General features: G+C 46.4%; 1 protein-coding gene across 1 annotated transcript; it reads left to right on the forward strand.

Annotated features, from left to right (window-relative positions):
• On the forward strand, positions 1 to 26443 carry SRP68 (signal recognition particle 68). Its single transcript, XM_027518659.1, has 16 exons — positions 1 to 207; positions 2052 to 2118; positions 4121 to 4234; positions 7202 to 7397; positions 7998 to 8080; positions 8325 to 8434; positions 8776 to 8858; positions 9181 to 9321; positions 16377 to 16475; positions 17406 to 17470; positions 19616 to 19772; positions 20647 to 20741; positions 21220 to 21349; positions 22945 to 23020; positions 23459 to 23511; positions 23929 to 26443. Exons 1-16 carry the CDS (start codon positions 24 to 26, stop codon positions 24154 to 24156), a joined length of 1881 nt encoding a protein of 626 aa, XP_027374460.1. The 5' UTR covers positions 1 to 23; the 3' UTR covers positions 24157 to 26443.
• The last annotated feature ends 173 nt before the right edge of the window (positions 26444 to 26616 follow it).

Below are 26616 nucleotides of genomic sequence, written 5' to 3' on the forward strand. Positions count from 1 at the left end.
TATCCCGTCCTGCTCTGCGGCGCATGGGCAAGATGGCTGCTGAGAAGCAGGTTCCTGGAGGCGGCGGCAGCGGCGGCAGTAGCGGCGGGGGCAGCGGCGGGAGCGGTGGTGGACGCAGTGCCGGAGGAGAGGAAAATAAGGAAAACGAGCGGCCTTCGGCTGGCTCGAAGGCACACAAAGAATTCGGGGACAGCCTGAGTTTGGAGAGTATCCTACAGTAGTCGGGCCTAACTCGGCAATGACTACGTGTCGATCTGGCGGGCCGGCGGGCTGGAGAGGCGGTGGGGCCGCCTCATCCTAGGCAGGAGAGGCCGAGGGGTGCACTTGCTCTCGCCCCTACTTTTTGGGCACTTAATAGTTCCAGGGTCTGCTCTTCGACTGGCTTTTCTTCGCATCTCCTCTGCCCTCCGCGCTGGGGAACGTTCTCTTCTTTCAGTCGGCACCAGAAAATTGGGCAGTTTTCGGCAGTTTCCCCGCAGTTGCCCAGTTTGGGGGGGCTGGTGGTGGGGCTGACACAGGCCACTCTGATTAACTTGGCACCTGGGGCCGCTGAAGTGGGGAGAAGGAAACTGCAGTCTCGGCGTTTTGGCTTAATAGTTGTGTCTGACAGCCGTCGGAGAGTGCATAGTAAAAAGTACAGTTTGATGCTCTGCAAGTGGAAGCGAAGGTTGACTGTTCCAAGGAAAGGCTTATTGCCCGTTTTGAATATAAACCATCAAAGATTGTTAACGTTACTTGTGTAGTTCTCTTAATATGCCTCGTAGGCATTTTGTCTTGTCGAGAGTCATTCAGATGAGCTGTTGAGGAATCGGTTTCTAGTTTTCATCAGAGTGTATCACAGTTGAGTGTTTATGGTATTAGTTTGTGGCTTTTTGAAATGAAAATGTAGGCGAATTTGTGAAATAGTACATGTAGCTTGACTTTTTAACATACTGAAGTTTTTCAGCAGATTGAAGTTTTACTTTTTGAACTGGTGATATCCTTCCAAATGGATGTTAGATTGCTCTGATTTTACTACAGATCTTGTACACGCTGGTCTCGTTTTAGTTGTTGACATAGCCCTTTCAGTGTTCAGTGTTTTAAAATATTCCTATAAAGAAGCATTGAGGAAACTTTAAAAGAAAACTAAAATGGTAGGCAAAGGTCGTTGGACTTCCAATGTTTGGGACATAATCTTAAAATATTTTTAAAATTCTTCGAGGAGAATTTGGTCAGTGCCTTTTCTTTTAAAAGAAAAACTGGTATTTTAATGCAAACTGTGGCCTGCTTTTGTTGGCATGTGCTTGCCATAGGCGCAGACAGCATCACAGCTGTTAAGGAAAGTCAGGTTTGGCAGTTGTAGAAGGTTATGCAAATAGACTAGTAGTACACGTCATTCATAACCCGAATCTGCTTAAATGAGTAAAAACCCTAGGTCCAGGTGTAAATCACTGGGAACCACCCCAAATGTAGTCAGCATTTATCAATAGAATCCAGCAGCTTTATTTAAATTGTTGGGTCTCGTTAATCTTCAATGACTATGGATGCCCTCCTTTTCTAGTTTGAAATAGTAACTGAAAGTTCAGGCTCTCAGGTTTTTTACATGCTTAGCCCTGTCCTCCTGAGAAGGCAATGGCACCCACTCCAGTGTTCTTGCCTGGAAGACCCCATGGACGGAGGAGCCTGGTAGGCTGCAGTCCATGGGGTCGCTAAGAGTCCGACATGACTGAGCGACTTCATTTTCACTTTTCACTTTCATGCATTGGAGAAAGAAATGGCAACCCACTCCAGTATCCTTGCCTAGAGAATCCCAGGGACAGAGGAGCCTGTTGGCCTGCTGTCTGTGGGGTCCCACAGAGTCGGACTCGACTTAGCAGCAGCAGCCCTGTCCTCTGACAAGGTAGCTATTGAAAGTGGTCACTAGAGATTTCACTAGTTAATGTACTAAGCATTTTAGAAATGTTTAATGAACTGGGATTTGATACAAACAGATTAATGGTACTAATATGGGTGAATGTTTTGGATTATTTCGATTCTTGGCACTGTAAGCTTTTCCTTAATCTTGACTCTAGTTCTTCAGATTATAAAGGAATCCCAGCAGCAGCACGGTTTACGGCATGGAGACTTTCAGAGGTACAGGTTAGTATCACTTGCAAGGTGTAGAGACATCTCTGGCCTTTTCAGACTTGGTTTGCCTTTGTTACTACCCTCACTACTGTGCCTTACCAGAAAGTATACCTGGAAAGTCTATATCAAATTCTCAAAAAGATACTTACTTTTCAAATTTAAGAAGAGCGAATCTTTTTATCCATTTTGCCTTAAGGTGTTGCAGATACATGGAAGCTGCAGGCGAAAATAACAAGGAATTTGGTGTGTGTTTGTTTTTGTTTTTTTTAAGTTTAACCATGTTACAGAATCTGGGTTATATCCCAGCTCTTGGCATTTGCTCTTCTGATTCCTGTCCTTGTAGTTTTGCTTTTTCTGAAACATGGCCTTTCGTGACCAGATTCTCTCACCTAACACATTACTCAGTGGTATTCCATTGCAGGGGTGAATCACAGTCTGCTTTTATCCCCCAGTTGAATGGCTGTTGGGACTCCAATTTTTTTTTCCCTAGTTATTATTAATCTTTTTAATGTTCGATTTTCAATTAGATCTTTTGGTAATAAAATATAACATAAAAATGACTTTGTGTACATTTTAGTCCATATTTCTGTCTTTTAGTACATAAACGTATTTGTGTATGTGTGCTACCAAATAGTATTTTTGTTCTTCTAGTCTTTTTCTACGCTTTTTTTCCCCATAAGTTTGCTCACATTGTGTATACAACTTTGTATCCTGCTCTTTTGCTGGACATTATTAAGTATTTCTCCATGTTTATAAAAATGTTCTATACACGTGATTTGTATTAGTTGTGTTATAACCTGATACATATCTATATCAACTATATAGACATACCATAGTTTATTTACCTGTTCCCCTGAGTTGGTTATTTATATGGTAGCCAGTTTTATAGGCTTAAAAATTTTGTTCCCGTGACTCTCTGATCATTCCTCTTTGTATTTTTGATTATTTCCTTAGTGTAAAAGTAGACTGTCAGTTCAGGAAGTATGACCATTTTTAAGGATCTTGATAAATGGATTGCCAGAAAATTTTTACCAATTTGCTTTTCTATCCATAATGTGTGTGTTCCATTTGATTTTTATATAAAAGGGTAAGTGATAATTAAAGCATAAGTATGAATTAAAAAAGATCTATAGTTCATAGATTCAATCAGACTTTTTTTTTTTAATAACCCATTCCGTGGTAGCTTTAAGACTGAGATGTTGAAGTTACCGTTTAAATATCATTTTATATTATAAATTTTATGCTGTTTTGAGTAAGAGTGGTAAAATTTTGCATGTACTTTTACACTAGCTTAGTCAAAATACTTTTATTGCACATCTATATGTTAGGCACTGTACTAAGACATTGAGAGAAATTTGAAAATAAAATCATCTTTGTACTCAAGGAGTTTATATTAGTGAAATATGTAAGAACATGATTATAATATTCTCAAACTATAGTGGAAGTAAGAATTAAAGACTGCATGAGTACAGAAGAGAGAGGCTTGGCATAAGAGGTGGGTTTATCGTATTTTTTGGTGATATCCTCATTCACCTCATTTTTCTTCAGATATGCTTATAGTTCCTTTCTCCATGTCTTCCTTGTCATCACACTCTCTCCGTCAGGATGCCCCTTCTTCCCTTTTACATCCGTCAGAATCCTACTCATTCTTTCAAAGCCCACCATAAGTCCAGTCCAGTGAAGGGGGTTAACAAGAAGAGAAAGGTTACTCATGTCACTTTGGATTTGCCATTTGCCTCGTTTTTGTGGTTGCCATTTTATCTTCATGATTCTCTCCAACTTGAGTGTGGTTCTTTGAGAATGGGCACCGTGTCCTCTGTCTCTTCATGTTTTCTGTAATTCCAGTCATATCGCCTTGCGTGTTTGCATTCAGTAAACATTTGCAAGAGGATGGTGGTATCTATAGCAACCATAAGTAGAATATCCCAAACTTTTGACCTTGCCTTATTATAGAACTTACTATTGAAAGTACTATCAGCTTAGCTGAATGGTTTTTGGTTGTGGTTTCTTACAGGGGCTACTGTTCGCGTAGACAAAGACGTCTTCGGAAAACACTCAACTTTAAGATGGGGAACAGACACAAATTCACAGGGAAAAAAGTAACTGAAGATCTTCTGACTGATAACAGGTATTGACTGCTCAGTGCTGAGTATCTCTTGTTAATACATTTATTGAACAGTTAGAGTGTGACAGATGTCGTGCCACACACTTGAGTTATTTCATGTGGTTTTTGTAGCAGCTCTGTGGAATAGGCATCTTTACTACTCCTTCTCCATTATGAGGAAACTGGGACTTCCCTGGCGGTCCAGTGGTTAAAACCCTGCACTCCCAATGCAGGGGATACAGGTTCAATCCCTGATCAGGACATTAGGATCCCACATGCTGCACAGCATGGCCCCAAAAAACAAAACAAACAGAAAACAGGCTCAGAGAGACTCTGTAACTTGTTCAGAAATAACTGGTGGAATGGTAAATGTTGAAGTCAGTGATTAGACTAATAACCTCATTGGTTATTAGGTAAGGTTTCTGGAATGCAAATTTCAGTGTCTGTTCAGTTCAGTCGCTCAGTCGTGTCCGACTCTTTGCAACTCCATGGACTGCAGCACGCCAGGCCTCCCTGTCCAGAACCAGCTCCTGGAGTTTACCCAACTCATGCCCATTGAGTCGGTGATGCCATCCAACCATCTCATCCTCTGTCATCCCCTTCTCCTCCTGCCTTCATCTTTCCTAGCAGCAGGGTCTTTTCAAATGAGTCAGTTCTTTGCATCAGGTGGCCAAAGTATTGGAATTTCAGCTTCAGCATCAGTCCTTCCAATGAATGTTCAGGACTGATTTCCTTTAGGATGGACTGATTGGATCTCCTTGCTGTCCAAGGGACTCTTCAAGAGTCTTCTCCAACACCATAGTTCAAAAGCATCAATTCTTTGGCACACAGCTTTCTTTATAGTCCAACTCTCAACATACCTCCATGACTACTGGAGAAACCATAGCTTTGACTAGACGGACCTTTGTTGGCAAACACACCTTTGTCGGCTGCTTTTTAATATGCTGTCTAGGTTGGTCATAACTTTTCTTCCAAGGAGCAAGCGTCTCTTAATTTCATGGCTACAGTCACATCTACAGTGATTTTAGAGCCCCCAAAAATAAAGTCTGGCACTGTTTCCACTGTTTCTCCATCTGTTTGCCATGAAGTGATGGGACTGGATGCCATGATCTTAGTTTTCTGGATGTTGAGCTTTAAGCCAGATTTTTCACCCTCATTTTCATCAAGAGGCTCTTTAGTTCTTCACTTTCTGCCATAAGGGTGGTGTTATCTGCATATCTGGGTTTATTGATATTTCTCCTGGCAATCTTGATTCCAGTTTGTGCTTCATTCAGCCTAGCATTTCTCATGATGTACTCTGCATATAAGTTAAATAAGCTGTGTGACAACATACAGCCTTGACGTACTCCTTTCCCAATTTGGAACCAGTTTGATGTTCCCTGTTCAGTTCTAACTATTGCTTCCTGACTTGCATACAGATTTCTCAACAGGCAGGTGGGTGGTCTGGTATTCCCATCTCTTTAAGAATTTTCCACAGTTTATTGTGATCCACACAGTCAAAGACTTTGGCAAAGTCAATAAGCAGAAGTAGATGTTTTTCTGGAACTCTCTTGCTTTTTCCATGATCCGGCGGATGTTGGCAATTTGATCTCTGGTTCCTCTGCATTTTCTAAGACCAGCTTGAACATCTGGAAGTTCATGGTTCGCGTATTGCTGAAGCCTGGCTTGGAGAATTTTTAGCATTACTTTACTAGCCTGTGAGATGAGTGCAATTGTGTGGTAGTTTAAACATTCTTTGGCATTGCCTTTCTTTGGGATTGGAATGAAAACTGACCTTTTCCAGTCCTGTGGCCTTAAATCAGTATATCTCAAGTGAAATCTGGCCATATGTAGAGTACTACCTAAGAGTTTTGTGTTTCATTGCTGAATGTATACATGGTGGTTAATGTGACAGGATTACTCTATCAAGCAGTGTGTATTAATAGTCTGGGGGTCAGTTTCTCAGACTGCCTTATTTGGCTGCACCAGGTACTAGCTGTGGCATGCAGGATCTGGGTCCCTGATAAGGGGTGGAACCTGGGCCCCTCTGCATTGGGAGTGTGAAGTCTTAACCATTGTACCACCAGGGATGTCCCTGTATATCTGTATTTAAACCAAGAGCTCAAAAACAAGAGATGCCAACTTCACCTTTTAAAAGCAAGATCATTTACATATGTGTAACTCAGCCATAAAGAGGAATGAAATCTTGCCATTTGCCGCAACATGGAGGAACTTGGAGAGTATCATGTTAAGTGAAATTAGAGGAAGACAAATACTGTGCATTTTCAAGTCTATGTGGAGTCTAAAAAACGACTGAACAAATAAAACAGACTCATAGAGAACAAGTTGGTGGTTGCCAGAGGGAAGGGAAGTAGGAAGGAGTCGGTAAAATAGGGGAAGGGGATTAAGAGGTAAAGACTTGGAGTCATGAAATGATTCCCCAGTCATGGTTCATGGGGATGTAATGTACAACATGGGGTATATAGTCAGTGATCCTCCTACCCTGCATGTGAAACTAACGCAGAATTTTGAGTCTGTGGTACTTCAGTAAGGGCTTTCCAGGTGGCGCAGCGGTAAAGAATCTGCCTGCAACGCAGGAGACGTAGGTTCCATCCCTATGTCAGGAAGATCCCCTGGAAAAGGGATTGGCTACCCACTCCAGTATTCTGGCCTGGAAAATCTCATGGACAGAGGAACCTGGCGGGCTACAGTCTATGGGGTCGCAAAGAGTCAGACACGACTGAGCAACTAACAACAGCAAGTCTGAGTTTGCCAAGTTTGAGGTGGTAGCAGGTTTTTCAAAGAGATGTGTCTAGTAGGTGATTAGAAACCTACCGGAGATGCTGATTTGGGAACCATGGTTGATGCTGTGAGAAGAGCAGCTCCGAGGAGGAAAGCAAAGGAAGGCGTAGGGAAAAGTTGCGAGGCCGAGGATTGTTCCTCAGAGGATACCCGAGTCTGGTGCTCCTGGCCTTTGCTGTTTTCAGTTGGCCTGTTCTGTCTCTGATTTAGATATTTGCTTCTGGTTCTGATGGATGCTGAGAGAGCCTGGAGCTATGCCATGCAGCTCAAACAGGAAGCCAACACCGAGCCCCGAAAACGGTTCCACTTGTTGTCTCGCCTGCGCAAAGCCGTGAAGCATGCCGAGGAGTTGGAACGCTTGTGTGAGAGCAATCGTGTGGATGCCAAGACCAAGTTGGAGGCTCAGGTTAGTGTCATAACATCAGCTTTGCTTTATTGTGGAGATTAGAGATGTGACTTTAAAAATAATAATAATACAGTTAAACAGAACAGATTCTCTTTCATTGTATGTTGATAATCAGGGGAGGAAAAAACCTAATCTTGCTTTTAAAAGGTGAAGTTGGCTCTTGTTTTTGTTTTTGAGCTCCTGGATTTTAAGAATTGGCTCTAACTTTTAAGAAAGCCCATGCTTCTTTTGATATGTATGTGAAAAACTTACATCTGGGAAGTTCACAAAGTAAGAATATTGTTCTTAATGAGTATTTGAAAAGGGATGGAAGAGATTTCAAGTTTATATTCAACTTTTGATGCTAATGGTATAGCCCAGAAGTGGGTTGTTAAATAAAACAAAGAGAGCAAATTTTCTTTATTTTGAAGTTCTCTCCTAGGAAGTAAATGAATCATAAATCACCCACGGGTCACATTTTATTCGTGAGACACATTTTTTGATTTTTTTAGAATCAACCTGAATATCTATTCTTGATACCAGAGTTTGAAGCGAGTAGGGTTGGGCTGTACCCTGGTTCCTGGGTACTGAAGCAGTGTCTCTTTTCCTGTCACCTCACAGGCTTACACGGCTTACCTCTCAGGAATGCTGCGGTTCGAACATCAAGAGTGGAAAGCCGCCATTGAGGCTTTTAATAAATGCAAGTAAGTCCTCTGGCCCAAAGGCTGTGGCCAGTTTTGGTAGCAGTCACATGCAAGCTGCAGCTCAGCCAGTGATTGCTTCTGTGAACGTTACTACGGTTTCTTTCTTTTTGCCTTCTCTTGAGAAATGTGGGTTGTTCTCTTTCAGCCTCAGAACTTGCTGGTTCTGGTAGTTGATCTGTGTTCCTTGTGAGTTTATCTTCTTAAAGCGAGGCTACTGTGAACCGTGATGTTCCTTGCCTGGCAGGACTATCTACGAGAAGCTGGCCAGCGCCTTCACAGAAGAGCAGGCTGTGCTGTACAACCAGCGGGTGGAGGAGATCTCGCCCAACATTCGCTACTGTGCCTACAACATTGGTGAGCGGAGCTGCACAGGGCAGCGACAGGCGGCCTGCAGAATCTGGAGGATGGCTTTAACTTTCCTCCCTTTCCCCCACGTCCATCTTTGGTGTGGGTTTGCATTGATGAAAAGAGTACAATTGTCCACATCAGCTCTGCTCGACATCCAGAAGGCAGTTCCCTAGCTTCAGTTTTGGCCCCGCTGTATCTGTGCTCACCCTGAGCCTTGTGAAAGGACTTAGGATTCATTGAAATGCGCTGGTGGACAGGGACGAGCTTGGAGTTGAATCTGAGAGTTCTTGAGGAAACAACCAAGACCTTTGAGAGTTTTCCACTCAGTCTCTCTCTCTTTTTCTCAGGGGACCAGTCAGCCATCAATGAACTCATGCAGATGAGATTGAGGTCTGGGGGCACTGAGGGTCTCCTGGCTGAAAAATTGGAGGTAATCTAGTATGCGCGTTCTGTGAAAAGTCTTCGGTTTGAAAAAAAGTCCAGTAAAAGAAGTAACACACAATCCCCTCATCCAGGGATAATTGCTATTGATCTATGCATATTTATACCTATCTTTAATGAAAACTTTTTGTCACTTAATTTTTTTTTTTTTTTTTTTGCCATGCCTTGTGGCTTGTGGGATTTTAGTTCCCTGCCCCAGGGATATGTAATATGTTAGTTACAGGAAGAGACAAACGATAGTTCCCAGTGAGCTTCACCTCGATCACTCACATCCACGGTTGAAGCTTTAACATTTTATAACTACTTTCTAGGCATTGATCACTCAGACGCGAGCCAAGCAGGCAGCCACCATGAGTGAAGTGGAATGGAGGGGCAGGACGGTTCCCGTGAAGATCGACAAAGTGAGGATCTTTTTACTGGGCTTGGCCGACAACGAGGCCGCCACCGCCCAGGTGAGGAGCTGGGCCTGTTCTGATCTCTTGGTGCGTCTGCCGGTTGTCCTTGTGTGTTGAAGATACGATATTTTGTTGCTGATTAGGATTTGGGTAACCATCTCAAGATGCATGCTCTTGAGTAGAACCCTTTTGAAAGCTGAGTTTATCGAGGAGTTTTCCTGTGTAGAGGCCAAAGAAATTGACAGTGACAGCCTTCGGTGAAAATGGGAGTGGCAGAGGGCTGCTTCAAGTCAGGGGTGACATTTGGCCCAGCAGGTGGTGCAGCAGCGTGGCTGTCGGTCTTGTGTCTCTCTGACCTCTCATCCTCACCTTCCAGCCCTGAAGGGTCACCTCTTGTCCCTGGGTCCTTGAAAGACAGCCTGGCTAAACCCGATCTGCTTGTTTTACGTGTGGTATTTATGCAGTATTCATGCAGAGCTGTACTGCCCGATGCTCCTGCTGACATAATTATTACCTGATTGTGGGTGTGAACACCCAAATGAGTTCCAGAAGAGAAGAGATTCCGGTGATCTTGGTTTGTTTGGAGTAGACAGTGATGAGGCATTTTTTAGAGTTCCTTCTCTGTATTAGGCGAAGAACATCTGAAAAAAAGACCACGCTACTCCCTGTGTCTCCAGCCTCAGCAGGGACCAGTGGCGTTTCATGAGACTTCACAGCAGGCTGCTGTCTCTAGAGGGATATGTGTGTGAGGCGCTTTGCTAGTTGTGCTGATGGGTTGTTAAGTATCCAGGTCTTTCAGTGACTTGTTCCAAAGTGGCTCCTTTGGTTGGGGGTAGCTTTCAACAACTGAAGGATTTCTTTGCGCCTTTTGTCTGTATTGCATATGGCCCCTCACCTCCCCCTTTATTTGCTTACAGGACAGAAGATTAGAACAGTACTGGAAAGTTGAGTTTTCAGTCATCTAAAGGACTAAACTTTTTCTGAGAGCATTTCATTGGCACTTAAGAGTATAGAGGTCTCTCTTCTTGACTAGGGCTGATAGCACCCATTTAAATTATGCAGCTGGATACATACTGGAAGGAGAGAACTGCCACAGATCTGTGCCAGGCATCAGTGACAATCGGGTAGGAATTCTGGGTAGAATAGGGAGCGGGGAGGGAGGGGGGCCAATGGGGGCAAATAGAGACTCCTAAGGAACGGGGCCACAGACACAGATCAGGTAAAGGACAGGACAAGTTAACGTTTACTAAGTAACTTTAAAAGTTATTCATGCTTGCCATTTATACAATAGAAGTGTTTATAAGAGATCAGCCTACAGTCTGACTTCCCGTATACCTTCGCTGATACTGCATTGTACTAAAAAGGAAAATAAGCCCTTCATATTTGCAAGATATCACTTTTTTGTTAGAATTAGACTGAGATCCAATTTCACATTTTTTTCACTAACATGTTGTAAGGATTTTTCATGTTCTGACAAATTATTTCACCAAATTTTTTATTACCTGGTAGTCACCTGGACAGACACCACAGAGACAAAGAGACAAGCAGGAGAGTAATGATCCTCCTTTATGTCCTGGATGCACTGCTTAACGCTCTCATGTGTTTCTCTCTTCCACCCTGTGAGGTGGGTGATGCTCATTTTACGGATGGGAAAGCTGTCACCTGTCCATAACCATATCTGATAGAAAGGAGTGCCTGCATTTGAAACCATACCCTTTTGAATCCAAAGCTCGTGTTCCTTGAAGTTTCCCACATAGCCTTAGATTCATCAGGAAGGTTAGGAACAGGATCGTTTTGCGTGGTTTTGGTGAAAAGCTACATGTAATTTCACTTAACAGAAAAGCAGAGTCCTGGGCCCCTGACTGAAAAAGTCGAATTTTAATGGAAATTTTAATGGAAAAAAGTAGTCCTTCACAGGAGAATCCTCTCCACTTCAGAAGGTTACTGAGGGTAGGGGTTTCCCACGTGGGAGGAGAAGACACAGGCGTGTTTTATCTGAATTTACCTTTCTTTTGCTTTTTTACAAATAGAGAATAAAATTTAAATGGGGGAGGTGTTTTTGCCTTATTCATAAAGTAATTCAGATTGGGCTAAATTAGACCAGGTGAAAAGCATCTCACAATTGCACATGAAGCTGTTGCCTTTACAATTGAAGATCACTTCAATCGCATGGTGACTAGTTGAGCTTTGTGCACATATTAAAAGGATTACTCTCAAACTCGGGTTTTGGTGTAGGTGAAGGGCTGACTTGTGGATCTCCAGGTCATAGTCCCCTTTACAAAGCAGTTCAAAGAAATTCCCTAGTGGTACAGTGCTTGGGAGTCTGCCTTGCAGTGCAGGGAACACCAGTTCAGTCCTTGGTTGGGGAACTGGGATCCCACACGCTGCGGAGCAGCTAAGCTCGCACAGCACTAGAGACTGGTATGCCGCAGTGAAAGAGCCCGCGTGCCCAAACTACAGCCTGATGCGGCCAAGTAAGTAAATACTAAGAAAACAAGATTGGCCAGCGTTTTGATAATATTGGCAAGAAAAAGCAGTGACATGAGCCTTGAATAGATAAAGATTCTCGTGGTCAGTCATCTCATCGCGGCTGCCGTTAGCTTTGTGTTCCCACCTCACCTTCAGTGTGCACGTTTCTGTTGTTAAATATGTTCTTTTTAAAAGTCCTTTATACAGATAATGGCAGGTGGTTTTGTTTTGGTGTCAGGGTTATACATACCTTGTAAAACAAGTTTGGAGATGTTCCCTCCTCTGCTTTCTGAAAGAGTATGTAACTTTTTGTTTTCTCCTTAAATGGTCGTTATAATTCACTAGTGATACTATTGGGCCTGGAGTTTTCTTTGTGGGAAGATTTTTATAATTTGTTTTTGCTTGTTTTAAAAAATATATAATTCCTTTACGAGTTGGCGGGCTATTCAGATTTTCTGTTTAATCTTGGGTCGGTTTGGATTTTATATTTCTAAAGTAATGTATTAATTTCATGTAAATTGTTGGTTTTATTGACAGTTTATAATATCATCTTATTATAGTGTTCGTAGAACCTGTAGTGTTATCTTCTGTTAAGTGCCTGGTTAATATGCTGATTGTGGTGAATACAGTTAATTGTGGTCTTTAAGGCTCTTATGGTGAATTAGGATCGCTTGAATATCCGAGACCTTTAAATAATTTGATTGAGCAAACAAAATGTGTATTAATCCCAGGAATCCCATTAAAGTTTTAACCTTAAAAACAGATACATGCCTGATATGCTGCGTCACACATACACCAGGTCAAGCCAGTAAGGAAATAATTTAAGTACAGTGTCAAATGAAGTTTGGTTAAACCCTTAGGTTTCAGGCGTAGCTCCGTGGCTGATTAACTGTGTACTGAATTGGATGAGCCCTGGGTTATTATGCATGGGAAAGGCCCTTTGGCTACTCGGAGCTAATCTCCAGAAGAACTGCGTGCTCGCTGGCGCACTTGGCAGGTGATTGGCCAGTTCTCCTTACTGCATCGAGTTGTCCTCTGCCCAGGAGACAGGGCTTCTCACTGCCGCGTTTCCTAGCCCTGCTGCTGTTGGTGTTTCCCACCCTCTGGGAACTGGGTTGGAGGAATCTGGTAGCGCCCCGCTTCTTGGTTGCTTGTAGAGGTTTTTATGACCTTTAAATACTAAAACAACAGTTTACTGAAAAGCAAGAAGAAAGAAATAATTCAAGGAGATAATACTAAACTGCAAAGACTGGAGCTGAGGCTTAATCAACTGCCAAAATCCAGCTGCAACAGCCTTCCTTTCTTTAGCCAAGCTTTAGATGTTCATGTCTTTAATATTGTCTTACTTTCTCGTTTGTTTTTATTTTGCTTTGTTAATACTTGATCACGCCTGAATTGTCTTGGTGGTGATTTGAGGATGTCATGCAGCTGGGGGTGGGGGCAGGTTAAAAATGTCTATAGGTTTGATGATTCTTATCCTCAGGTTATGACTAATACTTTAATATTTGACTGGAAGGAGATCACTTCTCCTTTTTGTTAAAAAAGTCTATTTTTACGTGAGGTTTGTGTCCTCTTTACTCGATTTCTGTTTGTTTTTTCCTAGACCTCACTGTGCCGAGGGAGGCTGGGCTCCCATTCCCTTGGTTCTCCTACAGGTGTGGTGGAGAATGTGGTTGGACTCACCTTGCTGTCTCTGTCACACCAAGTAGACAAGTGAAAACTGTCTGGGAGCTCTGTCTTTAAGAGCTGAGGGTCTCGCCTCAGGACACACACAGCTGGTTTTCCTCAGCCTTGAGACGTGCCTTGGTGCTGTGGAACAGCACTTCTGAGAGTGTGTGAAGTTGATCTCAAGCTTGTTTATTAGTACTGCCTTGGAGAAGGCAATGGCACCCCACTCCAGTACTGTTGCCCGGAAAATCCCACGGACGGAGGAGCCTGGTAGGCTGCAGTCCATGGGGTCGCTAAGAGTCAAGACACGACTGCGCAACTTCCCTTTCACTTTCCACTTTCATGTACTGGAGAAGGAAATGGCAACCCACTCCAGTGTTCTTGCCTGGAGAATCCCAGGGACGGAGAAGCCTGGTAGGCTGCAGTCCCTGGGGTCGCACAGAGTCGGACACGACTGAAGCAACTTAGCAGCAGCAGCAGCAAAATGTGTTACTTCTGGGCTACGGGTTTCTCCCTGTCACAGGTCCACACGGGAAGGTCTAGGCCGGCCACAAATTCTTCTGCAGGGAGTTTGCTCGTGTGTGCGAAGCTGTTCTTGCTGGTTCCGTGGCAGACCTGAGCCATGTGCATGTGGGTCCTGAGGGACCCTCCCTCTGCATACACGTGGAGAGGTGTTTCTTGCTCCACCATCCCTTCAGGATTACCTTTGCCTCCAAGATAGGTTTACAGAATAAGAGTGAAGTAGCAACATGTGTTTCAGGCTTCCTCTGTGGACATTTTGCCCAGCCCAGGGAGAACCGGGAGAGGTTCTGCTCCAGAGATGAGCGGTCTCTGTCCCTGCGCAGTGTGTCTGCATAAGAACAACACAGCCGACGGACGGCCTGTGATCCAGATCGGCCTTTCCCTTCCTTGTGGTTTAAGACCTTTGTAAGATCCCAGGGGAATGAAGAATTTTCTGGAAGCAGAGGGGAGGGAGATTTGCTGCTGTTCAGTACCTTGATGCAGAGTGTCCTTATTCAAAGGGAATGAAGGTACTACCTGGCAGGAAAGAGATACAGCATTTTCACATCAGATTAATTTTTTTCACTTGAGCCATTTCTTCCCTAGGAAAGGAGGCAGGTCCCAAGTAGCTGGTAAAACCAGTTGGCCCCTTTCTTCTACTTAAGCACTCACTGCCCCAACTGCTGAACCCCCCAATCTTAAAAGGGTGTCGCTGGCATGTTTGCTGGATTGCATGATACCAGGCTGGTGCTGGAGTTCATCTTGCCTGCTCACGACGTGGCTCTGGTATGTGTGTGGCTGGTCCGGGTCTGTTTTCATATCTTATTCCAGTTGTTAACTCTGCAGCTGCCCCGTTCCACAGGATTTATACTTTGAAAAACTTGGCTAGTTTGATTACATGAGTACGAAGAATCTTGCTGACTTGAGATCCTTAACGGTGTTTGGTGTGAAGTGTGTTTCTCCAGAGCCGGGCTGTCTGGTACGGTAGCCACCTGAACACATACGGCTGTTTACGTTGATTAAACTTGCGGGTGCTCAGCAGCCACCTGTAGCTGACGACACCACACTGGACCACGCAGGGATGTCACCGTCACAGAAAGTGCCAGTGAACAGCCCTGCTCTAGCCTGCAGTGTGTTAATGGTGTCTGGGTTTGCCTTTATAAATTTATAGAATAGCCATGCCCCTGATTTGTTCCTAAGTTACTGAACAACAAGAAAGTCAAGTAACTGCTGCTGCTGCTGCTAAGTCGCTTCAGTCGTGTCCGACTCTGTGCGACCCCATAGACGGCAGCCCACCAGGCTCCCCTGTCCCTGGGATTCTCCAGGCAAGAACACTGGAGTGGGGTGCCATTGCCTTCTCCGAAGTCAAGTAATGTATAAATAGAAAAATATGTTTGATTTATATTGGGTAATTTACAAGGAAGTTTTGTTTTGTTTTTTTCTTCCCCACACTGGAAACTGGGAAAAACATGAGAGCTCTTAAGAGAAGAAAAGGTTTTTCTGAAGGCCCCTCCCAACCATATCTTAAAGGAGTGGGCAGTACTGGCTTTTCTTTTGAGCTTTTCTGGAGGTCAGTTGAATGTCAAGAGATCAGATTGAATGTTAGTTTCTGTGGAAAGTCAAATATAATTATGGGAATGTTGATGTTCTAATGTCAGAGTGGGTCTGCCAGTAACACAAGTTTATCTCCTTTCTGCTTTTTGTCCATTCCCACCTGCTTAGTCAGATTCTTTAGGATGATAATGTGGTTTGGCAGGTATTCAGTTAATGAATCACTTTTGGCCTTATCCCGGTTGGCTAGCAAAGGGGCAACGCCCTGTGCTCTGCAGAGACTGTTGTTAAATGCTTGTCAACTTCATCTGCCCTGAGATGTTCTCAGCATAGCCGTATGGAATAACTCCTGTATGCAGGAAAACCTCATGTGCATTTAGGAGAGAAATATATCTTTGGTTGGTTATTGATTAGTAATGTCACTCACCTACTTGGGACTTACAGAAATCCAGTATCTACAACTCTGTTGGCTTACATTTGCAAGGGAAAGAAACTTGTGCTGTGCATCACTCTGAGGTGGCAGTGCCCCAAATCTAGTCCATAAAGCTCCCCTGAGATGCCAGGTGCTGAGCACAGGTAGAGGCATTGAAGGAAAACAGTAGAAAGTTCTACGCTAGAGGAAAGATGAAGGCCTCTGTCGGTTGACGGTTTAGATCAGTGGTATCAATGCTTTTTCGGTATGTTCACTTTATATATATACACTTCTCATTTCCGTACAAATTAATGAATAAAACCATAAGGAACATTGTATATGATAAAGAATATTAACAGTTGAAATGATTTCTGATCCAGGCTGTTTTTTGGTTGGATGTGTGTATTTGTGTCTAACGGGAGGAATCAAAGCGCCATCATGCCCTCCTCCCATCAGAATACCATGACTTACTCAAAAAGAAACTCTTTCACCACCTTCTGCCTTTGTTTAGGCTGAGAGTGAAGAAACCAAGGAGCGTCTGTTCGAATCCATGCTCAGTGAGTGTCGGGACGCCATCCAGGCCGTGCGGGAAGAGCTCAAGTCAGATCAGGTAGGACTCTGAGCTGAGTCCCGGCTCTTGCTCTGAGTGAGGTCCTCTTTGGTCTGTGTGTCTCGTTCCCAGGGCAGGGTCTCTTAGCCACTGTTGTATTTAGATGTGGCGATTGGCTGACCAACAAGAGAAGCCTCCTCTGGGCTCCACCAGGATGAGAAACTCTTTTCCCTCTGTCCTGCTTCTCCTAATGGCTTCATGTTTTACCTGTTGAGCCTCTGGTCTCAAATCCATATCTCCAGGTGGATTTCTCTAGCACTCCCTTTTTCTAATAATATCACTGTGATTCATTCAGGCATCTAGGCTGAAAACCTCAGAACCATTTTTGTCTTTCTTCCCTGTTGCCAAAAACCCTGTTTATTCTCCCTTTGTAATTTCCCTCTCCCTTTGTTCATTCCACCTGTCTCTATTTTTTCTGTTATGTCTGGACTCGTAGAGAAGACACCTGATTTTTCTGTCCAGGCTAATCAAGAGATCCTTAACGTCTCCACATCTGTAAGGTCTCCTGCTGTGTAAGGTCACATCTTCACAGGTTCCTCCCTTTAGGGCCATTCTTCAGTCAACCAGGAAGGCAGGAGCTGACAGCACGAGGCATAGACCTTGGGTCTAAGACACAGGTCCTAAAACGGAGCTGTGGCCTGTGGACCGTCTGCTTTAAAGCTTTGAGTCTAAACACTGGACACAGGGGCCAGGAGGCCTTCCTGGCCGTTACTCTGAGTTCTCGTACACGTCTAGTTTTTCTTTGTCAGTGGAAACTGAATGACCTTGTTGTTCCAGAAAAGCCCAGGAGTTCTCTGATATTTGAGGACCTCAACTTCCTAGAGTCTGTGCCTGTGTTGCAGGGCACTTTGAGATCCACACCATTGAATGAGGTGGTCAGAGCCAAGGACGTAATCAGCCATTTTGTCTCTACCTTCTTACTTTCTGCAGAAACAGAGAGATTACGCCCTAGACGTGGAGTCGGGGAAGGTATCTAACCTTCAGTACCTGCACAGGTAAGAGATGTGACATTTTTACTTTTTAACCCTGCATGATGTGTCTTTGGAACAAAAGAGTATCCACAGTGTTTATGCACATTATAGTTTATCGATACATATTAGAATATGAATGCATCTGTGCACATTTTCGCATACGAGATTTGCACATGTATATTATTCTAGTATCTGTATGATTTCCTGTTTTTGTACAACAGAAGAACTGGAATGTAACTGATAACTTTGAAGTTCCCTGTGGCCCCCTTGCTGATTCCTCCCCCTCTTCTAGAGCTCACCGCTCTCCTTCTAGGAGCGCCAGGCTCCTAGAGTGACTCTCATCTGCGTTCTGAATGGCTTATTTTGTCCTGTCCACATTTAAGTTCAAGTTCAGCCCAACTTTAATTCCATCTAGAGTTTATTTTTGAGTGCAGTAAGGATCCGCATCACCTTTTTCCACGAGGGTGACGGACTGTTCCAGGGTGCGATTTATGGGCCGGTTTGTCCTTCCCCACTGGCGTGCAGGCGGACGTTCCACACTCCCTGCGCGCTCGCTGTCTGGACTCTCTGCTCTGCTGATTTGTCTCTCTGCACTGACACCAGCGCCGTGATTTACTGTAACTTTATCATAGGTCTTGGTGTCTGGTCCAGCACGTCATCCCCCCACCCCCACCCCACCAGCTTTCTCCTCGGGCACATCTTGGTTGTTTTTATTCATTTGCTCTTTCATACCCATTTTCAAATGGCCTTGTCAAGTTTAAGTTTTTTAAAGATGGGTCATTTTGTTTCACAGAAGAAAGGAGGAAGCACTTCTCCCCAGGTGCTCTTTCCGTGTGACCTTGAAATTTTTAATGTCTTAGTCACTGCTTACAACTTTTTAGTGAACCTGGCAATATTTTCAGTCATTCCCAACCCCCGCCCCCGGCCATTTTAATAAAAACAAAACCAAAAAAAACTCCTCTCCCTGCCTTAATCTCCATTCTTAGAGAATTTGGTATTATGTCACATTGACTGCCTTATGGTTCAGATGCACAGAATATTAGCAGGAACAGTCCTTATCTCCCTTCTGTTTCAACAAGCCCATGAGAAACAAGGCTGTAGGAGGTTAGGGGACGTGTTGGTAGTTAACAGCCACCAAGAGGCAAAGGCAGTTGTCAGCCTCCTAGCCTTGAAAGACCAGGAGAGCTTCAGCGGGGCTCAGAACACTTCCACACTGTGAAGCCCCCTTGCCCTGGATCTGTCTTCCCGCCTCCCCATGTAGCTGGTATAGGGGTGGTGAGCACTTGGGACCAGAGGCCAGCTTTGGGGTGGATTAAAGTCAGGAATCCAGTAGCTCTTGTATTTTAATAAAGCTCTGGTATCTTAATAAAAATGTATCTAGATCCCTGTTCCACTCAGTGAATAACAGTTATTTGTTTTGAGAGTCTGAGTTCTCTGCAGAGCTCTAGGAAAGCCCATCTCATGACTTCTCAGATGCGGCCACTTTTGAGGATTCCCTGGTGGCCCAGGGGTTAGTTAGGACTCTGTACTTTCAGTGAGGGGGCACAGGTCCAGTCCATGGTCAGGAACTCAGTTCCCACAAGCCTCACAGTGCAGCAAAAAGCAAAAGAAGGGGCCAGTTTTAAGTCTTTAACAAATTCTTTTGGTATTTACTTGCATGTGTCTAAATGATGTGTGTACGTTGCTACTTCTTGATTTTGGCTTTTAGCATTTATTACCACTTTCTTCTACAGCCGCTCACCAGTTCTACTCCTGCTCTTCACCCTGAGCCCTCTGGCCTTCCACCTGACTCCTACACAAGCTCTCTCATTTCTGATGCTATTTTATTTATTTAGTCCTTATTTTAGGAACTAGCTTGCTATCCATCTCTCATCTTAAGGACCAGCAGTGTCCTCTGAAATTGGTAACTCTCTAAAGATACAGAAGATATAATTCAAATTAAAATCAAATTTTGTCGTAAGGCCTCATACGGGTCCCCTGCGAGTTCGCCACCGAACAGCAGCCAGAGTTGAAGGCCCTTGGAGGTTGAGGCCCAGGCCTGCCAGCCCTGCCGGGTGACATGCCCTCAGCCCCACAGCTCCCCAGAGCAGCCCAGCTTGTGGTCCAGTGCTCTTCCCAGCACATCCGCTTCCCTGAGCATCACCTGAGCTGACGTGTGGTCCATTCCAGCTATCTGACGTACATCAAGCTGTCAACAGCGATCAAGCGGAACGAGAACATGGCTAAAGGGCTGCAGAAGGCCCTGCTGCAGCAGCAGCCGGAAGATGACAGCAAGCGCGCCCCTCGGCCCCAGGACCTGATCCGGCTCTATGACATCATTCTGCAGGTGACCCCGGAGGGCTGGGAAAGCCTGTCCTGTGCGTGGGTTGGCTACAAAATGACATAGCAAAAGGGTTGTGATAGCCAGGAGCTGTTGGTGACTCGGTGAAAGACAGAAGTTCTTGTTTTCATACCAGTTCAGCCGTCCATAAACCTGATATCCAGACATATTGATGTGTTTTGTTGTTGTTTAGAGTCTTAGTCATGTCTGACTCTTCTGTGACCCTGTAGTTTATAGCTTACCAGGCTCCTCTGTCCATGGGATTTCCCATGGACAGAATACTGGACTGGGTTGCCATTCCCTTTTCCAGGGGGTCTTCCCAGCCCAAGGATCAAACCCATGTCTCCTGCATTGGCAGGCTGGTTCTTTACCACTGAGCCACCAGGGAAGCCCATGTGGATGTGCAGACACGAGTAAACCCCCTGGTATTCATTCACTGAGCACTTCCTGTGCAGGCTGGTCGCCCACGTGTCTTGACGTGTCCTGGGACCTGAGGCCACACTGCCTCGGCCCCCCTGGGAGCTCATCGGTAAGGGAGTTTGAGACCCCTGCCCATAGTCAAGGTGTCTGTGTAGGCGCCACACAAGCGGGCCATCTGAAATGAGAGTTCAGAGCCAGAGGGATCCCCTCCAGCTGAGCAGGTCCAGGGAGTCTCTGAAGAAGGTGAATTGTGACTGAGAGAAAGGCCACATGGGCTCAGGGTCAGGAGGGTGGAGGTGACCCCAGGTGAGGCTGCGGCTGAGTCATTCGTCACAGACGTCCCCGTTATCTGAAGCCCAGGCTCGCTCTTTCTGCCCACGTCTGTCCTTCCACATCTTCTGTCAAACACTCAGTGTGGGTCCCCCTCTTCATGAGTTTTCCTGTTACATCTTTTGTGCAGAATTTGGTGGAATTGCTCCAGCTTCCTGGCTTAGAGGAGGATAGAGCCTTCCAGAAAGAGATAGGCCTTAAAACTCTGGTCTACAAGGCTTACAGGTAAGTTCCCCTGGGATGGGCAGGGCTCCCCTCAACCATTGGAAGGTTCTAGAAGCTTTGGGAGCACGTCCCTGGAAGGTTGGGTTTTGGTTTTTGAAAGACATGAGCAGAGATGAACGGTTATGACCTAGACATGTGGGTGGTGTAGGTAGCATTTGCAGCTGGACAACGTCCCTCCTTCCTGCCTGTCTTCATCTTCCTTCCTGTGCCTTAGGAATTACAGCTTTTTTGCAGAGTTAGCAATAAGTAAAAGACAGTGGGTCAGCTTTGGACCTACACTGTCAGTCAGCTCCAGTTTCAGGGAGGAGTCTGCGGGTTAGCCTGGCAAACTGGAACAGTGAAAATGGTGAAATCTCCCACCCCAGGGAATGAGCCTGACATTAAGAGACTTGACCATTTATTTAGCCTAAACAGCAAGGAAAGCCTTGATCTTGGGTGATCGTTGCTTAAGAATACTGTGGCTCTTTCCTTCCATCAGGTGTTTCTTCATCGCTCAGTCCTACGTGCTGGTGAAGAAGTGGAATGAAGCCCTTGTCCTGTATGACAGGGTCCTGAAATACGCAGACGAAGTGAATTCCGACGCCGGAGCCTTCAAGAACAGCCTCAAGGTAAGCCAGTGGCCTCACCTGTTTCTAAGACCTGAGCAGTTGGCCGTGAGGCTCTGATGCCTTCTCAGGCGGGTCCTGCTTGGCCAGCCATGGGATGTGGTGCGCCCGAGTGCCCGGGAGCTGTGGGTGTAACTCGTGGCAGCGTTCCAGGCCCAAAGACGACTCAGGTACTAAGAGAGACGGCCTTCACCTGGTGCACCGCCCCAGAGCACTGTTCAGGCTCGGCTCCGTGTTAGAACTGCTTCCAAGGTGGATGTCTGGCTCTAATTGGTGTGGGATAAGAACTGGGGTTTTTATAATATTTATTTACTTTTTTGCACTGAGGCTTTTTTAAGCCCTTCAGTGATTCGACTCTGCAGCCAAGTGGAGAATCACTGGTGAAGCCTCTCCACACGAGTGCGTGGGGACCACCAGCAGCAGCATTTGGGAGTTTGCTAGAAATGCAGATTCTCAGGCCAGGGCACAGGTCTATGGGGTCTAAAAGTGGATTTTACTTTAGCAAGACTGCCAGGTGATAGGGTATATGTCAAAGCTTACGTGCCAATCTGGTGTATTTTACAGATTTTTGAATGACAACTAGATTTTTAAGCTTATGGACTGCTTTGAGGTTACAGAGATTCTTAAAGCAGTGGCCCAGGGGACCCATGTATATTTTACAAGTAGAGACTATTCAGAAAAGCGGGGTTAAGGTTACTGTTACCAACGTTACAGCCAGTGTGGGAGTGTCTGCCTAGAACAGCCCTGGGCTCAGCCGTAGAGAAACTCTGGTTTCTGCCTTCAGAGAGCTTGTGGTTTTGCTGCAGCCGCAAGACTTGCATAGGACCCACCTCCGAATACAAAAGAAGGGAGCAAAATAGGAGTAGGTGGGAGGCGGGCGTGGGCAGTGGGAGGGTGACCAGTGTAGCAGCATGGTCGGGTGTGGTGGTGTTGGAATGTGGAGACAAACCAGTGTGGACGGTCTGTCTCCGGAGAGAAGTAAGAAGGGTGTCATGAAAGCCCATCTGCCCTAACATGCCGGGGTTTAGGTTAGGGGGGAACTAACAGGAAGCAGGCGTGAGGGGTGCAGCAGTATCCAGACCTGACCGATCAGTCCAGATTCTGCCAAGTGAGAAGCTGAGGCAAGAGAAGGGCTGTGGGTAGGGACTGAGGTCCTCGAGCCAGGCGGCCAGGCTCTGGGTCCCGGCCTGCGGCCACCGGGGACGTGACTGGACACGTTCTTTGGCCTCTCTGTGCTTTGTCTTCTCACCTGTAAAGTGCAGGTACAGACTGTCGCAGGATTATCATGAAGATGAAATTGACGATTGTGTGGATTGCTTAGGGCAGTGCCTGGCACATAATGCATTTGGTGTATGATAAATGTGTTAATGTTATCTTTGTCATTATTATTATTTTCAGGCAGTATTACTTAAGACATGGCATAGATTTCTCCCCTTGAAACAGGCTAGTTTCTGTGCATTGCTTTTTTTAATAGGGAAAATGTTTAAATTACCTGAAATCCCTGAAAACACCAGTTGGGTTACTTAGCTTGGGTTAGTTTGGTGCACCTCTCTGGCCCGGCCCCGGCTCACAGTTCCATGTTTTCCTCGTTGTTACAGGACCTGCCGGACGTGCAGGAGCTCATCACACAAGTGAGGTCGGAGAAGTGCTCCCTGCAGGCGGCCGCGATCCTGGGTGAGCCACACGCCTCTTCCCTGCGGCCTGTGTCCCCAGACTCCCCTTCTCTGCTGCTCCTCTTCTCTCCCACCCCCTGCATCACTGGTGTAAGACTGAAAGGGGTTGTTTCGGTTCATCTGTGAGATTTTAGTTTTTTCCTGCCATTTCCTCTGCCCCAGTGAGGCATCAGGTTATGTGGAAGAATCTAGAGGCACCCTGGCATGCGGTCCCCCTGCCTGTCCCAGAGAGCCATGCTGGCTGTGCTGGGCTGAGCACGCTGGTTCTGGGTGTGTGGTCTGTTATTGGCATGACTTGTCTGCCTTGGGTTGGAGAGGGCTGACTCCCCACAGATGGGCTGCCTTTACCCCTGGGGTTTAGGATCCAGGCGGGTGATAGGTATCATTTGAGCCTGTTGCGTTAAGTCCATGTTCTCACTGAATCCTGTGAAACTTTCAGATACAAACGATGCCCATCAGACAGAAACCTCTTCCCAAGTCAAGGACAATAAGGTAAGTCTGGGCTGTGGCTTTTGAAGAATAAACAGGATTTCGGGACTCCCTAGGAGCGTATGCTCATCTGTAGAGCAGAGGACCCTACGTTTCTCAGCAAACACCCTCCCTTCCCGCTTCTCTTACTCCGGACCTGAAAGCTGCCTGTGTAAGGTGCGCTAGGTGTCACGTAAATGGTCCCAGATAAAGTTAGGAACCTGCTGTGCACTCTGGCTAGGGGCTCTGGCTCCAACTCAGACATTGGACAGGCTTGTATCCCACTCCAGCCCACCACTCTCAGCCTCTCTAGATTTCAGTGACTCTCAGCTATGAATAAAGTGAGGACATAATAGCCCCTCACAGGAGGTTTGTGGGGATCGAATGTTCCACCGATGGGCGGTGATTAACTCTGGGTTCCTGCTTTGGTTTGACTTCCAGCCCTTGGTTGAACGGTTTGAGACCTTCTGCCTGGACCCTTCCCTCGTCACCAAGCAAGCCAACCTGGTGCACTTCCCGCCAGGATTCCAGCCCATCCCCTGCAAGCCTTTGTTCTTTGACCTGGCCCTCAACCACGTCGCTTTCCCACCCCTCGAGGACAAGCTGGAGCAGAAGGCCAAGAGCGGCCTCACCGGATACATCAAGGGCATCTTTGGATTCAGGAGCTAACCAGGCTCGTCCTCGGGGCAGGGGAGAGTCTGACTCTCAATCTGTGTTGTGAGAAAACCCCAGCAGGTTCCGTGATACTAAGTCCAGGTCCGCGTCGGCCCCGGGCAGGAGTGTACCATCCTCGGCCCCGCCTTCCTGTGTCTCGTGTGTGTGTACACTTCATTCCCACCCAGTGTGCTAGAAGGACACCCTGTCGTCTTCTGGTAAACGTGTGCAGGGCCCTGTGTCGTCCTCCCCCGGGGAGGGCCCTGCCACCTGGTCTCATCTGAGCCACGGTCAGGAATGTTTTCATGGGGTCCACACCTGGCCCGGCCGGGGGCTCGCATGCTTTGTTGTGTTTCTTCAGTACCATGGATGTGAATGAACTCATCCTTGCTGTGAGCACCCAGGAGCCCTTAAAGAGTTGGTCTGAGACGAGGAGACATTGGCAGCGTCACCCCAGGGTTACAGTCAGCCTTATTCCCCTCCACCTCCGAGCGAAAGTTGAGAAGTTTCAGAACAAGCAAAGAGCTCTATTTTTAGAAGAAATATGTTACCCTCAGAAATGATGAAAACAGATCTTCTATTAAAAGGCAAAGATGCTGGCTGCTCTGCCCGTTCTTTACACTCCCTCCTTCCCGTCTGGTCCCAGCTCACTCCCTGGGAGCCTTGTTGCGAAATCCTGTCCTGTCATGTGCTTCCTGGCTTCCGGGCCATGTGGGTCTGTCTGATGCCTGATAAGAGTGTAGAGGCCCTACAGGATTTCCCCACCTGTAATTTTTATATGCTGTCATATTTAGTCAGTTTCCTTCCTTACTCTTGTTTTTTCTCAGTCACTTTTTTATCTCTATTACAGCATCAGCAATAGAATTCCCAAAAGCAAGGTCGGACAGCAAGGAATAAAAGTGACTTAACCATGAGATGCATGAAGCTCTGTGGGCTCAATGGTGCCGCTGTCTTCCTGGTAGACCGCGGAGGGGCTTGCCGGAAGCGGTGGGAGGGAGAGCAGCTGTGTCTGTTAGACCTGGGCATCGGCACTGGAGGTGCTTGGGGAGACACACTCCTCTCCCTCTGGGGTTTGCTTTGGGTCAGTGAGCCTCAGGAAGCGGATTTTTTTCTTCTAATTGGAAGTTTCATTATCTGTGCTATACAAGTTAGGGATATCCTTTTCTCTGTCCCTACCTCTTGAAGGTACAGCGCAGATGACCTTAGGTTGAGGTCCTGGATCTTGGTCCCAAAGACCCAGTCAGTGTTCCTGACGGGCGGTGGGCAGAGTGCTGGGGACCTTGCTTCTCCCTCAGCCCTATCCCATTCCCCAGCGCCCTTGGCAGCCTCAGGCCTGGGGTATAAGGTTCTGCAGTCTCGGGAACCCAGTTCGAGGCTGCACTGTGTGGGCAGCCCTCCAGCCAACTTGGGCCAGTGTCTGTGGCACCGGGGGGGGGTGGGGGGGGGGGGGGGCAGGGTCCTATGATAAGGGTAGAAGGTCCTGTTCTCATCTGGGAAGGTGTCCGTTTGTCTTGCTCAGAGTAGGCCCTTCCAGGTTTTCCTACTTTCTTTAGTGCTGGCAACGAGAGGGAGCCAGAATCCTGGTTGGTCATTCAGACTGAGCCTTTTCTAAGCTTTCTCATGAAAAAGAAACACAGTAGGAACTCCTCTCCACACAGTGGCCCTGCTCTTCAGCCTGTGAGACCATGACCAGACGTGTTTAGTATTAAAAGCACGCATTTACCTGAGAAGACAGCCCTGCAGGGCAGAGGTCACGCTTAGCTCTCACATCTCTTCACCTGGAATCCCCGGACATTGAACAGGCTGTGTCACTGGGGGGCAGAACCCCATCCTGTCTCAGGCCCAGGAGCGGCTGACGCGTCTCATGGGAATGGGTTCAGAGGCCCGGGGAGCAGCCATCTTCACTGGGTGGGTTCACAGGATGAATCTGCAGAGGCGACCCGCTCCTGCCTTCCCGGGGGGAGGTTGAGGGTGTGAGGGAGGGAAGTGGACACACTGCCTTGGGCGGGTCTGTCTTGCTGCTTCAGCTCGTCCCTCCCGCAGGACGGGTGGCGGTGCAGTCAGCAGGATGTGGTCCTGGAAGAGTTGTCTGTCTCCCCAGATCCAAGAGGACGAGGGGAAGCTCAGCTGAGCCTATACTTGGAGAACATGCCTGAGGGCCGCTGTGTTCCTGCTTTTTATTTTCTTACCTGTCAGGTGGTGACAGTCTCAGTCTGTAGAAGCGTTAGAGGTCAGAGCTCCACCAGGTCAAAGCTCTGCATGCAACCGAGAGGAATAAACGCTGAGCCTTGTGTAGGAAAGACACGATTTGGCCAAGTTTGTCATCCTTAGCTGTGTTGGCTTTGTTGGGGGACAAAGGCGGTTGGGGATGGCCAGGCCCTGCGCTGCCCAGCCTCCTGGCCCTTTGCTTTTCGCATGCACTGTTCTGCTGTACTGTCCAGTTTTCCATTAAACGAGGTGAGAATTCTTGGATTC

The sequence above is a fragment of the Bos indicus x Bos taurus genome, chromosome 19 (assembly GCF_003369695.1).
Source record: "Bos indicus x Bos taurus breed Angus x Brahman F1 hybrid chromosome 19, Bos_hybrid_MaternalHap_v2.0, whole genome shotgun sequence".
Taxonomy (NCBI): Eukaryota; Metazoa; Chordata; class Mammalia; order Artiodactyla; family Bovidae; genus Bos; species Bos indicus x Bos taurus.

Coding starts and splice junctions, on each gene's coding strand:
- SRP68 (XM_027518659.1), top strand. CDS start 24: ATGGGCAAGATGGCTGCTGAGAAGCAGGTTCCTGGAGGCGGCGGCAGC. Junction 7,398..7,997: donor AGACCAAGTTGGAGGCTCAG/GTTAGTGTCATA, acceptor GTCACCTCACAG/GCTTACACGGCTTACCTCTC. Junction 8,435..8,775: donor CTACTGTGCCTACAACATTG/GTGAGCGGAGCT, acceptor TCTTTTTCTCAG/GGGACCAGTCAGCCATCAAT.